The sequence below is a fragment of the Periophthalmus magnuspinnatus genome, chromosome 9 (genome assembly GCF_009829125.3).
Source record: "Periophthalmus magnuspinnatus isolate fPerMag1 chromosome 9, fPerMag1.2.pri, whole genome shotgun sequence".
In the NCBI taxonomy this organism is placed as follows: Eukaryota; Metazoa; Chordata; class Actinopteri; order Gobiiformes; family Gobiidae; genus Periophthalmus; species Periophthalmus magnuspinnatus.
The window spans coordinates 9,261,872-9,276,113 of NC_047134.1; the positions used below are offsets into that span (position 1 = coordinate 9,261,872).

General features: G+C 40.0%; 1 protein-coding gene and 2 non-coding genes across 3 annotated transcripts in view; 1 reads left to right on the forward strand and 2 right to left on the reverse strand.

Annotated features, from left to right (window-relative positions):
- Window positions 1-671: 671 nt before the first annotated feature.
- Window positions 672-744, reverse strand: trnaa-agc (transfer RNA alanine (anticodon AGC)). The gene has a single exon. It is a non-coding gene; the product is annotated as a tRNA-Ala (tRNA).
- Window positions 745-1,104: 360 nt separating this feature from the next.
- On the forward strand, window positions 1,105-1,177 carry trnaa-agc (transfer RNA alanine (anticodon AGC)). The gene has a single exon. It is a non-coding gene; the product is annotated as a tRNA-Ala (tRNA).
- A 1,698-nt stretch (window positions 1,178-2,875) lies between these two features.
- c5 (complement component 5) overlaps window positions 2,876-14,242 on the reverse strand; it is a 102,864-nt gene continuing 91,497 nt past the window's right edge. Inside the window, exons 38-41 of the mRNA XM_055224404.1 lie at window positions 13,968-14,057; window positions 12,809-12,898; window positions 5,480-5,618; window positions 2,876-4,093 (exon numbers count right to left, since the gene is read on the reverse strand). Of these exons, the coding sequence (XP_055080379.1) occupies window positions 3,979-4,093; window positions 5,480-5,618; window positions 12,809-12,898; window positions 13,968-14,057 (434 nt within the window). The 3' untranslated portion in view covers window positions 2,876-3,978. The remainder of the gene's footprint in view (window positions 4,094-5,479; window positions 5,619-12,808; window positions 12,899-13,967; window positions 14,058-14,242) is intronic.

The following is a 14,242-nucleotide window of genomic DNA, read 5'->3' on the forward strand; positions in this document are numbered from 1 at the left end:
GGTGGACACATGATATCTAGAAAATAAAAACTTTTTTTTTGAAAAAAAATGTTTTCAATATTCTAATTACCCTACAAAGATTAGAGAATTTTAAAATAAATGTGATTGGACAACATTTTTTCTCCTGGTAGTCAGGAGGATATTATGACGTTTTATTCACTTAAAACTATCTAAAAAAAACCAAAAAAAAAACCTTTCCAATCTCTCCTACTGACCCCGTGTGTGTATTCGTGTGTGTGTGTGTGTGTGTGCGCGCGCGCGTGTCCGGGAGGCGCATGCGCTGTCATCTCCCAGTGCAGCCCTCCTCTCTCTGCCTCGCTGTTCGCGCATGTGGCTCCGCTGCTCACGATCCTCTGTGTCTCTCCTGCTGCTTCTTTCTTAGTCCTTTTCTCACCGTTTATGAGTAAAAAATCTGGACAGAGGCACACCGTTTGGAACATTTCTCATCAGTTCACGCAGTTCTCAGGCTTTCCCTCAGAAACACACATGAACAGTGAATTCAACTTGTTTGTTCAATACTACACCTGTTTATGAAGTTTAGGCAAAATCTTGCTCTTTTAAAAATTCAAAATAGCCCAAAAAATTAAAATTGCCCAAATATAAGAATTTTTGTATTTTAAATTAAATTATTTAACAAAGTTAAGAATTAGACAAATGCTGATTAAAGGTATTGGAGGATGCGGGCATCGATCCCGCTACCTCTCGCATGCTAAGCGAGCGCTCTACCATTTGAGCTAATCCCCCATATTTCTACCGATGGCGCTATGTGTGAATGTCTGTCTGAAAAAGCCCACTTGTTGACAAGCACAGTTTTACATTCACACATGTAAAAGAGTACTTAAGTCACATTGAGAAGACTAGCTAAGCATGTTTTTAAGCGTACCCCTCCCCCAGGCACTTACACGGCACACAGGAAGATTCAACGCTTCTGTGGAACCTCTCCCCCATCCCCTACGCAGTACAACCCCTCCTCCACTCAAGACCCTAAACAGTGCGCAAGGACTCACTTTGCCGATACACGACACGACAGAAATAAGGCACACCCTTTCCCCACTTTCTCTCTAGAACACATAAAAAAACCCTCTCCAAACTCAATTCCGTATAGGGGGATTAGCTCAAATGGTAGAGCGCTCGCTTAGCATGCGAGAGGTAGCGGGATCGATGCCCGCATCCTCCAGAATTTTGAAAGTTTCTTTTATCTGCCACATTCACATCTCGTTTTGTTTTGAGGTAAGTACTTTCATTGTCTATTAAATATCACACATTAAGCCGTTTCAAACAGAATAAAATGAGGGTCTCTGTTGCCGCTAATGTTGACAGAAACGGTCATACATAGATAACGTCAACTTGAGCAACAGCACTCAAGTGTCAGGCTATTTACTGTATTACAAATAAATCATAACGGTGTTAAAATGTATAACTACAGCCGTTTAGTCAGATACTTTGTGTACTGATGCTAGTGACGGGACACATGGAGATAATTTCATTATACTGTCGTTAATGATTGGCTAGTCATATTGTTATTATTAAGCTTCAGTATACTCTACAAAAACAACTGCATATCCGTCCTTATTGTGTATATCTAAGTGTAAATAAGTACTGTAAGTGAAAAAGGCACGCACATAAATTGCGCCAATTTAATCCGCCTTTTTTGTTGGCCATAGTCCTATAGTACAAATAAAGTGTATTAGTGTGCATTGTGATGTTTTTATGTAATCATAAGAAATTAATACAAACTTTTCATTCCAGAAAACATGCCTAAACATTCGAAAAGCCACAAGGCCATGGACGACGGTGAGTGGGTCTCACAGCTCAGGTGTTTTTCCTCCACTAGTGCCTGGCCATCACATGCAGATAACTGACCTATAACTGACCTATCACTATTGTGTATTTATTTTAAATACTTAAGGTTATCCTGAACAAAGTCATTGTGTTCATACAGCATCCAACATACAGAATATATGCAAATTTCAAGATGGTAACTTGTGTTTTCTTTACAAATAGAAATGTGCCTTCTGCAGCTCAGAGACTCAAACACTTTTCTCCCAGCCACAGAAGTGCACCTGTGGATTTCATTCTCAAAAGGTAATTTCGTTTTGGCAACATATTGCAAGCTATATAATTAACACAAAGACATTTCAATACCTTAATGTGTTCTTGGGCAATGTGTGTTTTTCCCATTTGAACTGTTACAGCAACAGGTCTGTTCCACAGCAGTGTGTTGGTCACTACAAATATTAGTTACAATATAAAGCAACTTAGTAAACCGTTATAAACAGAAACCTGTTAAAATGCAGCCATACAGATCCAGACCTGAAAATATCCAAAAGACCCCTTACTGGTACCCTGGATGGCATCATAATAAAAGAAGTTTAAATCATAAAACCAAATTTGGATGATGGATTTATCATCCTTATTTTATTGGTGTAGTTTCCATCTAAAACAATATATGTAGGTCATGAGAAATAGTACTATTGTAAGTAATGAACAATGGCAGTGTTTCATTACAAAGATATTAACAGTTTAACAGCAAATTCTACTATTCACCTTATCCCTAAAGTTGTCGTGAGCAACATCATCATCACTCAGGCTATATTATTTTGCATCGGCAGTAAATAAGTTTTGTATGAACTACAGAACCTTTTTAAAGCCGCTAGAGAATCGGTGTAGTATTGACTTGTTCATTGCAAGAACAATGAACATTTTACACAAATGTAACTACTTTAGATCAGATTTTAGAGGCAAAACATTTAGCAAATTCTTCATTGAAACGGATGGGCTTCCCACTTAACCAGGAGTATCACCACAAAGAATGTGCAGGTTAGTCGCATTCACGGCAAAAGTGTGTGGGGGGTATAACAAATATACAGAAAAGACAAAATTATGGGTTTATTCACAAAATGTTTTATTAACAGTTTGTAGCATTTTCCTGGTCTGTAGGCTGGTACAAAGTTGCCTTAATGTTGTCATGTAGCTATTCAATGTGATTCTGTTCCTCTCTCCATGTTAGTAAGTGTATCTAACTCTCCACAGAGAAGCAGTGAATATGAAGTTGTGTTGGCCAAGTATTGATAATGTTGTGAAGAGAAGTGGGTAGTACTCAGCTACATTTACTTGAGTAGCTTTTTGAAAAATGTGTTCTTCGTTTCCAGACACCATACGTTTACTCTTACTTGATTAATATATTTGTAACAGCACTCTTACTTGAGTAAAAGTGGTGGGTCCTCTTCCCACTGTGAGTAATATGAGTAAGACTATTACAAGTGACTTGAGCTTTATGTTGACAATATGAAATGACGTGAACGTTTGTGTCTCTTGCTTCAGATATGACTTAGTTTGGCTCATTTTTGTGTCTATCCTTTGAAAATACCAGATTTGACTCTTACAGTTACTTTTACTGAGTAGTAGTTTCACCAAATACTTCTTTTTGAGTTTTGAGTGATTTCATGTACCACTACTTTTTCTTACTATTTGAGTAAAATATTATAAAATTCTAAAGTAACCTTACTCTTACTTGAGTACAATTTTTGGCTTATGTTTGTGACTAACTAAGATATTAAAGGTGCAATATGTAATTTTTCTAATGGAGGGTCGAACACCTGCTCGTCTTCACTGTGATGTTATTGCTATTGCCTAGAATGTTCCACAGTATGGCTTTCTCTTAGAATGTTACAGCATTACATGAAGGGTTTTACTCCTGATATAGTAGTCTTGGTATAGTCCTGAGGAGGACCAGAGGAGAGGAGGAAGACCAGAGGAGAAGGAAGGCCAGAGAAGAGGAGGACCAGAGGGGGAGGACAAGAGGAAAAGGAGGAGGACCAGAGGGGAGGAGGGCCATAGGAGAGGAGGACTAGAAGAGAAGAGGACCAGAGGAGGAGAAGATCAGAGGAGGAGAAGGACCAGAGTAGGAGGACCAGAGGAGGAGGACCAAAGGAGGAGGAGGACCAGAGAAGAGAAGGAGGACCAGAGGAGGAGACACTAGCAGTCGTAGATCTGAGTCAACAGGCTGAACTTGACCAGCTCCACACACTCTTCCCCACAGTCTAAAGGCCACACCTGGATCAGAGTGTCGGAGTCCAGGGGGAACCGAAACCTGCAGGAGATCAGAGGATCAGACATGACCCTGCTTTAGATCTGCTCTAGCCCTGTTCTGCTTTGGTAGACAGGTTTAATGAAACTGTTTTAAACTACAATCACAACTTAACTTGCATAGAAGACACTAGCACTAACACTAATTCATGATTGGCTACAGGTGCTGGGGTTTAGTGACCATTCAGATCAGAGAGAGTTCTTTTAGGTTTAAACCAACTGAATTTCAGTATTGAATTGGCAACCCAAATGAGAGTCATGTGCTACTCATTCTGCTTTCTGATTGGATAACAGTCTTGAATAAAACCACCAAATTATAACAAAAACTACTTGGCCAATGTCCATGTCATGTCCAATGTTTTTGCAATTAAAAATAAATTAGCATCATCTGATTTGTCATGTACCGGGGTACACAGATATTATATACAGTTCCTTGATATAAGACTTTAATCTTCAGTCATATTTTTTGTTTGGCTTAGCCCTTGTTTCTCATTGTCATGTTGGTTTATTACATACTAATAATATCCTTGTAGTCCTTGGTTTAATTGCAGGTTAGTGAGATTTTAGCTCTGTCCTGATTTACGCTTTATTCAGTCCTGGTTTAGAATCAATGAACAATTAGCAGTTCTAATCATGAATGTTTATTTAACCAGGATAATCCCGCTCAGCTCTTGTTTAGGGGAGACCCACCTGGCCCCAGATGGGACCTAGTTCTAATGTAGGACTGGTTTAAATGCACAGTACGATTTTTATTTTAGCACCTGCAGCCAATCATGAATCAGTGCTAGCGCAGTCTCTGCAGCTGAATGAGTGAATTTTGGAGGTTCTGAGCTTGCACGTGAGTCCTACTAGTTTAGTTCTGGTATAGCCCCAGGTTTTGTTCTGGTCCTTGGTTGGTATTCAGCTGTTGTCCTGGTTTAGTCCTGATTCAGTCCTCAGGGTTTAGTCCTAGTTGAGTCCTGTTCAGTCCTGGTTTAGTACTGGTGTAGTCTTGGTTTAGTCCTGTTCAACCCTGATTTAGTCCTGGTTTAGTCCTAGTTTAGTCCTGATTCAGTCCTCCTGGTTTAGTCCTAGTTGAGTCCTGTTCATTCGTCGTTAAGTCCTGGTGTAGTCCTGGTTCAGTTCGGGTTCAGTTCGGGTTCAGTTCGGGTTCAGTCCAGGTTCAGTCCAGGTTCAGTCCAGGTTCAGTCCGGGTTCAGTCCTGGTTTAGTCCTGGTATAGTCCTGGTATAGTCCTGGTTTAGTTTTGGTTTAGTTCTGGTACAGTCCTGGTTTAGTACTGGTTAAGGCCCGGTTTAGTTCTGGTACAGTCCTGGTTCAGACCTGGTTCAGACTCACCTGTAGTCCCTGGTTTAGTTCTGGTTTAGTCCTAGTTCAGACCTGGTCCTCACCTGTAGTCCTGGTTGTTGACCACCTCAAGGCCAGAGGACCCGGAGATGAGGTACTGCTGGTCCTTCTGAAGGTCCACAGTGTTACAGGTGGCTTTCTTTATAAAGTCCACCTCAGTCCTTGCACGCACTGCTTCAAACTCTGCACAAGCACAAAACAGTATCAAACAGTATCATTATCTTTTGGAAAACCAAAAGATTTACAAAAACTTTAGTGTTCTTGTCTGAGGAAATACACTGTTTTTCTGGTTGTTTATTCTCTGAACACAAAGGCTACTGTATGCCGCAACCGACACCAAAACAAGAGCAGAACAACAGAAACTCAACTCACTACAGCCAGTCTTTAAAACAGACCAGGAACTGACCAATAGAACCTTCATGTCCTTGTTGGCATAGCAACCAAGACAAAAGTATTTACCTTAACAACAACACGTAAACAGTTGCAAGAAAAACAAAAGGGTCAGCTTTGAACTAAACACAAAATATCACATCATTACAGTACTTTACATTTTATATATTGTTATGTTGATAAATTGTTATGTTGATAAATGTCTTGGCTAAGGTCTTTTGTATGCTGGGCCATGAGGAGAGGTTTCGCAGGTCTTTCCTTCCTGCTGCTGTCAGACTGTACAATGAACACTGTTAACACTGAACATGTGTCATTCAACCACACCTATGTGCAATACTCAAGTCACTTTACGGAGATGTTACATTAGAGTCTATTTTTAGTTTAATTTTTAAGTCTATTTTTAGAATTATTTTATGCTATTTATCTATTATCTTGTTTTATTGCATGTACCATTTTCCTTCTGTTCTTTAACTGTGCGGTGCAATACTGGAATTTCCCCACTGTCGGACTAATAAAGGCATATCTTATCTTATGTGAATAACTTTAGGAGAAGTAGTAAAATTGTTAAAGGTGCATTACTTCTCTGGTGGGTGGTCTGCTCCCTGCTGGTCTCCATGGAGATGGTATTGTTTTGCATTAATTGAAATCACGATAATTGTATACTGTTAAATTAACCATGTAAATTATCATTCCGAACAAAAGGCAATTCATTGTACTTTTGACTATAAGGTTTTGGATAAACTAATAATTGCATAAAGCTAAACAGTACTGGGCCAACTTACAGGTCAGATCTGTGGAAAGGTGACTCTAATTGTCGCTGTCTCTGTGTAAGTTTTTCCATGGTATTGTTTTAGCCATTAAAACACATGTAATTGAATAAATGCAAGTATGAACAGAAGAACTAGTTCAAGGCACACAGACTAAACAGTGTGGGGCATTTGTATGCACCTCATAAATAACATGCTCAGAAATTTAACAGAAAATGACATCATAAAAACAAGGGGGGGGGGGGGGGGGGGTTGTCAGTGAACTTCAAAACAATGATGTTTAAAACCATTCACAATAATCATGTTTTTAATAATCCATGTATAACTGTAAATTAATTAATTATACTTTCAATACTTTCAATGAATGAATCAATGAAAATTCCTGTTTCTCACACTCTCCCCCACACTCTCCCCCACCATCAGTCCTAGTTACCAGTCCAATACATATTTATAAACAAATCCATATCAATATTACCTAATTATACATAGGCAATGTTTTCTTTCACATTCCATTTACCAAAAGAAAAAATATTTTCCCCCATTTCAAGCACATAGATTTGCTCATCCCGCACCGGTACATCCCTGTCCATCTGTGGGATGAACTCTGCAGCAGTAGGATCCAGTGCAGGTGTACTGTGAGGGTCAGGAGCAGACCATGTGAACACAATATCAGACAAGTCATCATCGGATTCATCCTCATTGTCTATACTGCACCCGTGTCACATGTGTTGTGCTCTTTTTTCAAAATGTCTTTTCTTTTGTCTCAGGTTCAGTCTTGTTTTCCTTCTTGTTCTGGTGTGAAAATCACATGGCAGTAACATGTTCCTGTTCAACACTCCTGTCCTGCCTTTGCCATTCTCTGGCTCCAACTCGAAAACAGGACTGTCATCACTTTTTTGATGTGTTATAACATAAAATGTTGTCCTCTCAGCAGAAGCGGACTTCTCCTGGCGCTAACTTCTCAGTCACAAGAACACGGCTCCCTACTTGCAGTGGTAGGCTGTGAACTCTTTTGTCATACTGTGTTTTACCTACTGTGGGTGCATTTCTGGAAGCGATATTGTAAGCTTCGCTCATTCTCTGTTTCCACATAGTTGTTAATTGTTGAATATGCCTGAGCAAAGTGAGTATTATGGTCCATCAGCACAAGAATATACTCACAACCACCTTTACATTGCTCAAGGTGCAAAAAGTCTGTTGACATTAGTAGGAATGGGTGAGTACTTCCAATGCTTTGCAAAGGGGCATGTGTTTGCCTATTTGGTTTACTTTTCTTTAAGCACTCACAAACATTTATAACAAAATGCTAAATATCTCTTTGCATTTTGGGCCAAAAGAAGTGATCTCATCAGATGGAGTGCCCTTTCTGAGCCTAAGTGGTGTGGTGAGCTTTTCTGCATGGTCCCATCCTCCCTGATTTGAAGCTTAGGCCACTCTCTGACCAATGCCTTAAATTCAGGGCTCTGATTTTTTTAGTTTCTATGCAGCAGCTTTCCTGTTTTGTTTTATGTAACTGCACATTTTACCTATTACAGAGTCTTTCTGCTGCGCTGCACAGATCTCCTCTCTTGGCAACAGCTGTGTCCAAAAAGGCTCTTGGCTCCTGCTTGCTGCTGGAGAGCATCAAAAGAAACAGCACTAAACATGGGATCCTACTTTACTTACTGTGCTAAGATGCTCTGCTGTGTGGCTGTTATGGCATCCTGACTGACTGACTGTCTGTGTACAATGACTGGTATAGTTCTTAAAGTCAATAGGCATTTTGGATAACCCATCAATTCATGTTTATGCTCATCTCACTGTGCTCTATCACTGCTCTGATTTTTATGTATTCCAAAATTTACTAGCCTTCTCTCCCATAGGGGTCAACTTCTAGGTAGCGGCGTCGAGTCAGGGGGCATGGGACATTGTTGCGATGGCAATTTGATGACATTTTTCACAGAACCGGTTGATCTTATACCCCATGTGAGACTTTTCATGCATGTTCAGTGGGTGAAAAATGCCATTGTTTGGGCGGAAAAACGAAGAACAATGTTAACATGCGACATGGCCCTAGGCTGTGTGGCCCTGGTTCCATATGAGGGGGGGTCTTTGCGCCAACAACCTTGTGCATAATATAGGTATGGTGTAACTTTTTGGTATGTTTTGAGGCCTAGAATAATCTCCCCAAATTTCATGCCAATCGGACAAAGTTGTGTCTTTTACATTTACTATGGGGGGGGCTATAGAGGCCACTGGCCACGTGCTCAATCCTGTTCTCTATTCACAGTTTTATTCTGCATCAGTGGTTACAATTTGAGCTCTTTAGGCTGATCCATGTGTCCATGAGCGGGAATCAAAGAAACAGGAAATGACGTCATATTGATGGCGTGCTACACATAAACCGTAAAGAATATCGCTTGATTATTGACAATCAAGTGGAGTTTGAGCTTGTTTGGATTAAAAACCTAGGACTAAATCGGTTTCATTTGCATGTATGTTAAAATGGTATAGGTATTTCAATCCAATATGGCCAACGTCCTGTTCATCATTGGACAGTGCGCCCATTCACTTTTTGGCTTGTTTCACAGAGCTCTATCACTGTTGTGACTTTCATTAGCCTCTTCCAAAATTTGCCTGTCCCCACTCCCGTAAGGATTGACACGGTTTCTATGTGGTGAGATCATCGAATTATACCCACTGAACCAGTAACCTCGTGCAAAATACAGGTATGGTGTAACTGACTTATTTGCATGTTCTGAGGCCTACAATTATCTCCTCAAGTTTGATGCCAATTAGACAATGTTGTGTGTTATATGTGTATTATAGGGGGTGCTAAAGTGTTCAGTTTTATTAGACTTAATTATCCATTACATTAATATCCAGATGATGCATCTGTGATTCAAATTTGAGCTGTGTAGACCAATGTAAACCTTCAAGCCGGTGGGTGTGGGACATTTTCGCGATGCCAAATTTATGAAATTTTTCACCGAGCCGGTCGATCCTATACTGTGGGACTTTTCGTCAACGTTCAGGAGGTGAAAATCCTTTGGGGAGAAAAATAATAATAATAAGAAACTGAGGAAGAAAAATGCCCTTCACCATCACTGCATGAGCACAATATTGTGTCTAGGCCACAGATATTTTGGTCACAATAATCATGAGTCTAAATTTTAATATCATCTCATCCCTACTAACCGCACTGTTTTACATGTGTGTTTGTGTTCTTATCAGTGGTTTGTCTGACATGCCCTGTCCAGACGTGAAGCTCGGCATCCTCTGGAGATGTGACCTGACTAGCTGGATTTGAAGCAGTGGGTACAGCTGTCTCCCTCTCCATTGTTCTGGCAGGTCTTGAAGCCTCTCTTCCAATGGAGTTGTCTGTTAGCTTCTTGGTAGACTGGGGCTTGTTGTTACGAAGAGAATCTAGCACCATCTGTCTCACCCCCACAACCTTAGCTTTAAGTTTTGTCACTAAGGCTTGTACCTTAGGTGGAGCTCGGGGTGGTTTGAGGTTTTCCGTAGCTGGAGCTGAGGTGGTCTGTGGGCTGCTACATAGCCCCTCTGGTGTTGTAAGCTTCAAGATTGGTGGCTTTATTCAGTCTTTCAATCAGGGTTTCATCAGTCACATCCATGTTTTTTGAGAAGCTACTTTATCTGAAACTTAATGTTGTCATTCAGTAGATCTGTACCCATGTACCTCAAAAACTTCCTCTTGATCAGGTCTGCTCCATAATGCTCCTCCTCTTTTCCTCTGGAGATATACAGCAGCTTGCCTTTTAGCTCAATGGCTCTGAAGAGGAAATCTTGGGTAGATTCTTAATTTCCAGCATGTCACACAGTTTATGACCAGGGCTGATGGCTTTTCTCACTGCCTCAATCACCTCTGGCTCACTGTGGCCTTTGTGGAGCCGTTTTCCATTTGATGGAGCAGGGTGGTATAGTACAGCCTGTCACGTTGCTCTTATTCACCTATCTGGCCTCTGATCTGAAACTGTCTGCGGATGGTCACTTCAGGGATCTTTCCTTGTACAGGATTCTGAGCCTGATTGGGTGCGGCATCCCCCTTTTTCAGCTTCTCCTTTAGGGTTCTGATTCCTCCTTGGAGTTCCTTGCACTTGTCTCCCATGTTAAAGGTGTGGGAAAAATTGCACCATTCACCAGCATTGCCTTTAGACCCAGTCTGTTGCATAGCTGATAAAAGTTGTGATACATACTAGATGGCCTCGTCTGGCTTGTAGCCTATCTCCACTTCATCCAGTTTATGTTCGATCACTTTCATTAGCTCATGGCTCATGTCCTCAAGTGACCCTTCCACTGCCTCACTATGTTTTAGCCAGTTACAGATTTATTTATTTATTTATTTTATTTATTTATTTAGAAAAGGGACAGTGCATATTAATGAACATAAGATACATATGTAAATATGCCAGATTTTAGCCACAGGCTAGTTTCCATCTGTTGTCCCTGGACAGGTTGATGGTCACATTTAACATAAAATACCACATACACAAAATACAGTCAAATACAGAAAAAGGACAGAAGCCAAGTCAAAAACATAAACTCAGGAGGGTTACTACAACTTTTAAAGTGCTGTGTGTATTGCACAAGTCCTAAAGTGCTGTGTTTATTGCACGAGTTCTAAAGTGCTAAGTGTATTGCACGAGTTCTAAAGTGCTAAGTGTATTGCACGAGTTCTAAAGTGCTAAGTGTATTGCACGAGTTCTAAAGTGCTAAGTGTATTGCACGAGTTCTAAAGTGCTAAGTGTACTGCACAAGTTCTAAAGTGCTAAGTGTATTGCACAAATTCTTAAGTGCAAAGTGTATTGCACATAACCTAAAGTGCAAGGTGTATTGTACAAGTCCTATAAGTCGAGTATTTTATGTAAAGCTAAAACTGAGTAACTATGAATTGTGTTCACATGTTTGTGTTGATCTAAGCCACTCCTTTAAATACCTTTTAAATGTAGTAAAAGTGGGTGCCTCCCTTACAAAAGTGGGAAGACTGTTCCAATGTACAGAACCTTTAAATGATAGAACATTTTGACCAAAAGTAGTTCTTCTCACAGGAACCTCACAGTCACCCCTGCTTGTGGCTCTGGTTGTTCGTGATGCAGTTTTGTATTTAATATGTTCTTTTAGAGGCGGTGGTGCCAGCCCATGTAAGCACTTGTATATTAGACAGGCATTTTTAAATTTAATAAAGTTTTCAAAGTTCAACAAGTTATACTTTGAAAGGATATTACAATGATGGTAGGTGAAAGGTTTTTTGTCTAGAATTTTCAAAGCTTTTTTATATAAAGCTTCTATTGGTTTTAGGATTGTCACACCTGTAAGAGACCAGCTTGTTATGCAATAGCTTACATGGGAAAAGATCATACAGTGCAGAAACATCATAGCAGCTTCATCAGTCAGAGCTCTTCTTATTTGATTAAAATTAGAGATGTTAAAATTAAGTCTTTGAGATATCATTTTAACATGTTTTTTAAAGGACAGTGTGGAATCCAACAGCACACCCAGATATTTAAATTCTGTTACTAGTTTAAGTTCATGATCTCCAAAAAAAAAAACATTAGAACGACTGATGTTCATAACTTTTTTGGAAAAGATCATGCAGACTGTTTTCTGCGTATTTAGGAGAAGGCAGGATCTGGTAAGCCAACTCTGAATATGTCTTAGTGCTGATGAGAGAGTTTGAGCTGCTTCTTCTGGCGATTTTGCACTTGTATAGATCACTGCATCATCAGCATATAACTGTATGTCCACATCCTCACAAACATCTGGCAAATCATTAATGAAAAGAGAAAATAAAATGGGCCCCAGAATCGATCCCTGGGGGACCCCTAGTGGACAGTCTACAAAAGACGATTTCACTCCATTGACCACAGTACACTGTTTCCTATTAGACAAGTATGAAGCCATCCATTCATTTCTATGAGGTGATCCTTATTTCTTTGCCATAATGTGCCAGTAACTTGGTTCTTAGCTTTTCAAGCTCCATTTTGGATACTCAATAGTGAAGGAGAAAGGTTTTCCCAGCAACACAAAGGAAAATTCCCATTTCTCTCATATACAGGTATTTCTAGATTTAAGAATTTTATATTATATGAATTATATTATATTATTAGTGTGCGTGTGCATGTGCGTGTGTGTGTAAAAAGTTCTTTAAGCAGAACTTTCAGAACTTTAAGGCCCAGAGTTAAACAGAGCTAACAGTTTTATGACCCTGGCACTGACCTTCTTTGCTTTTGATGACCTCTTGTATGGTGACTGTGTGGGTCAGAAAGTCTCCCTCTGGCATGATGTTGGTCACCTTCACTTTGTAGGCTGTGGACACAGAAGACTTACAAGCTATAGAGAGGCTAAAGTTGTTGTTTTTTTTATTACTGGGTAAATAAGTGATGTGGTGGTGGTGGTAGGTGAGACCATTGCTTCAGGTTGGCAGTTTGTCTGACACAGTGCACCTGTGGCTAAAGTCATAATGTACCACTATCAAGTGAACAGTGAATGAGGAATGCAGTGTTTGACTGTTTCAAAAAGAGATCACAAAAGGAAATGGAACTCTTTCACATGGACAAAAGTTTTTCAAAAGTCTCTTTTGTCTCTTTTGACCACATGACAGAATATGATTTTCTTTCATGATGGAACCTACCTGGGTGACTGAGGGATTACAGAAATTCAAAAAGTGACTGAAGGCCAATAGAAAGTTGACATTACTGGAAGTTGCTGTCTAAGTAATACTGTCTTAGTACATTTGGTTGTCTACCCCATAGAGCAATTTGTGACAATATCTGACCAGTACCTGCTGTCTGCATCTAATTCTAAAATGGAGGTAGTGTTAGGATTAACTGACCATAAGGTCGACCCACTATTCATAATGTATTTATTATCATGCTATTTGTGCGGTATTTGAGCCATAGACTATATATATAAATGGACAGCTAACCCGCTAGCCGCCACGTTCCAAATGGGCACACTTCTGGCTCCATTGACTCTGGCTCCAATTCATTTTCTATTGAAAAATTGTCACTGCTCTCTCCATAATGGATGCTGTCATTTTGGTCTTGAAATGTTCATAATAAACCACTCTCTCTATCATTAGTAACAGGTTTGATTGCTAAGCACCTGCTCTCTGCTAAACTAGCAGTGCATGGAGAAAGGGGAGTTACCTTCAACAGCCTCGCTCTGGATTGGCTCTTTGGTTGCAATGATACGCTCAGAATTTCAAATTATGGAACTCGGCTCCAAATTCGCCCCTAAAACTGCAAGCCTTGATGAGCTTCATTTGACTGAAGCCAAATGCTATGGGTGATGTCATACTCACTTAGTCCACTTCTTTACACAGTCTATGATTTGATCATGGCGGGACAGTATGTTTATGTAACCCGAGTAGTACCGTATTTGACCCCCGGGTGGCAGATCTCCTGGTTGAGCTTTTCTTGGGTGATGGAGGGGTCTATAGTTCCTCTGAAGGGTGAGCAGATGGCTGATACAGAAAAGCACAGAAAAATACTGAGTTATCAGGTGGTCACATTCACATAATCACTAGTGCTACAAAGTGGGGACTGTAACCAGAAACTGTGCTCAAGAGTATCATTACTTCAGACATCTCAACTACAACGTAACATCTGATTTATAATTTGAAGTGTATGTAATTAGAAGGACAAAACA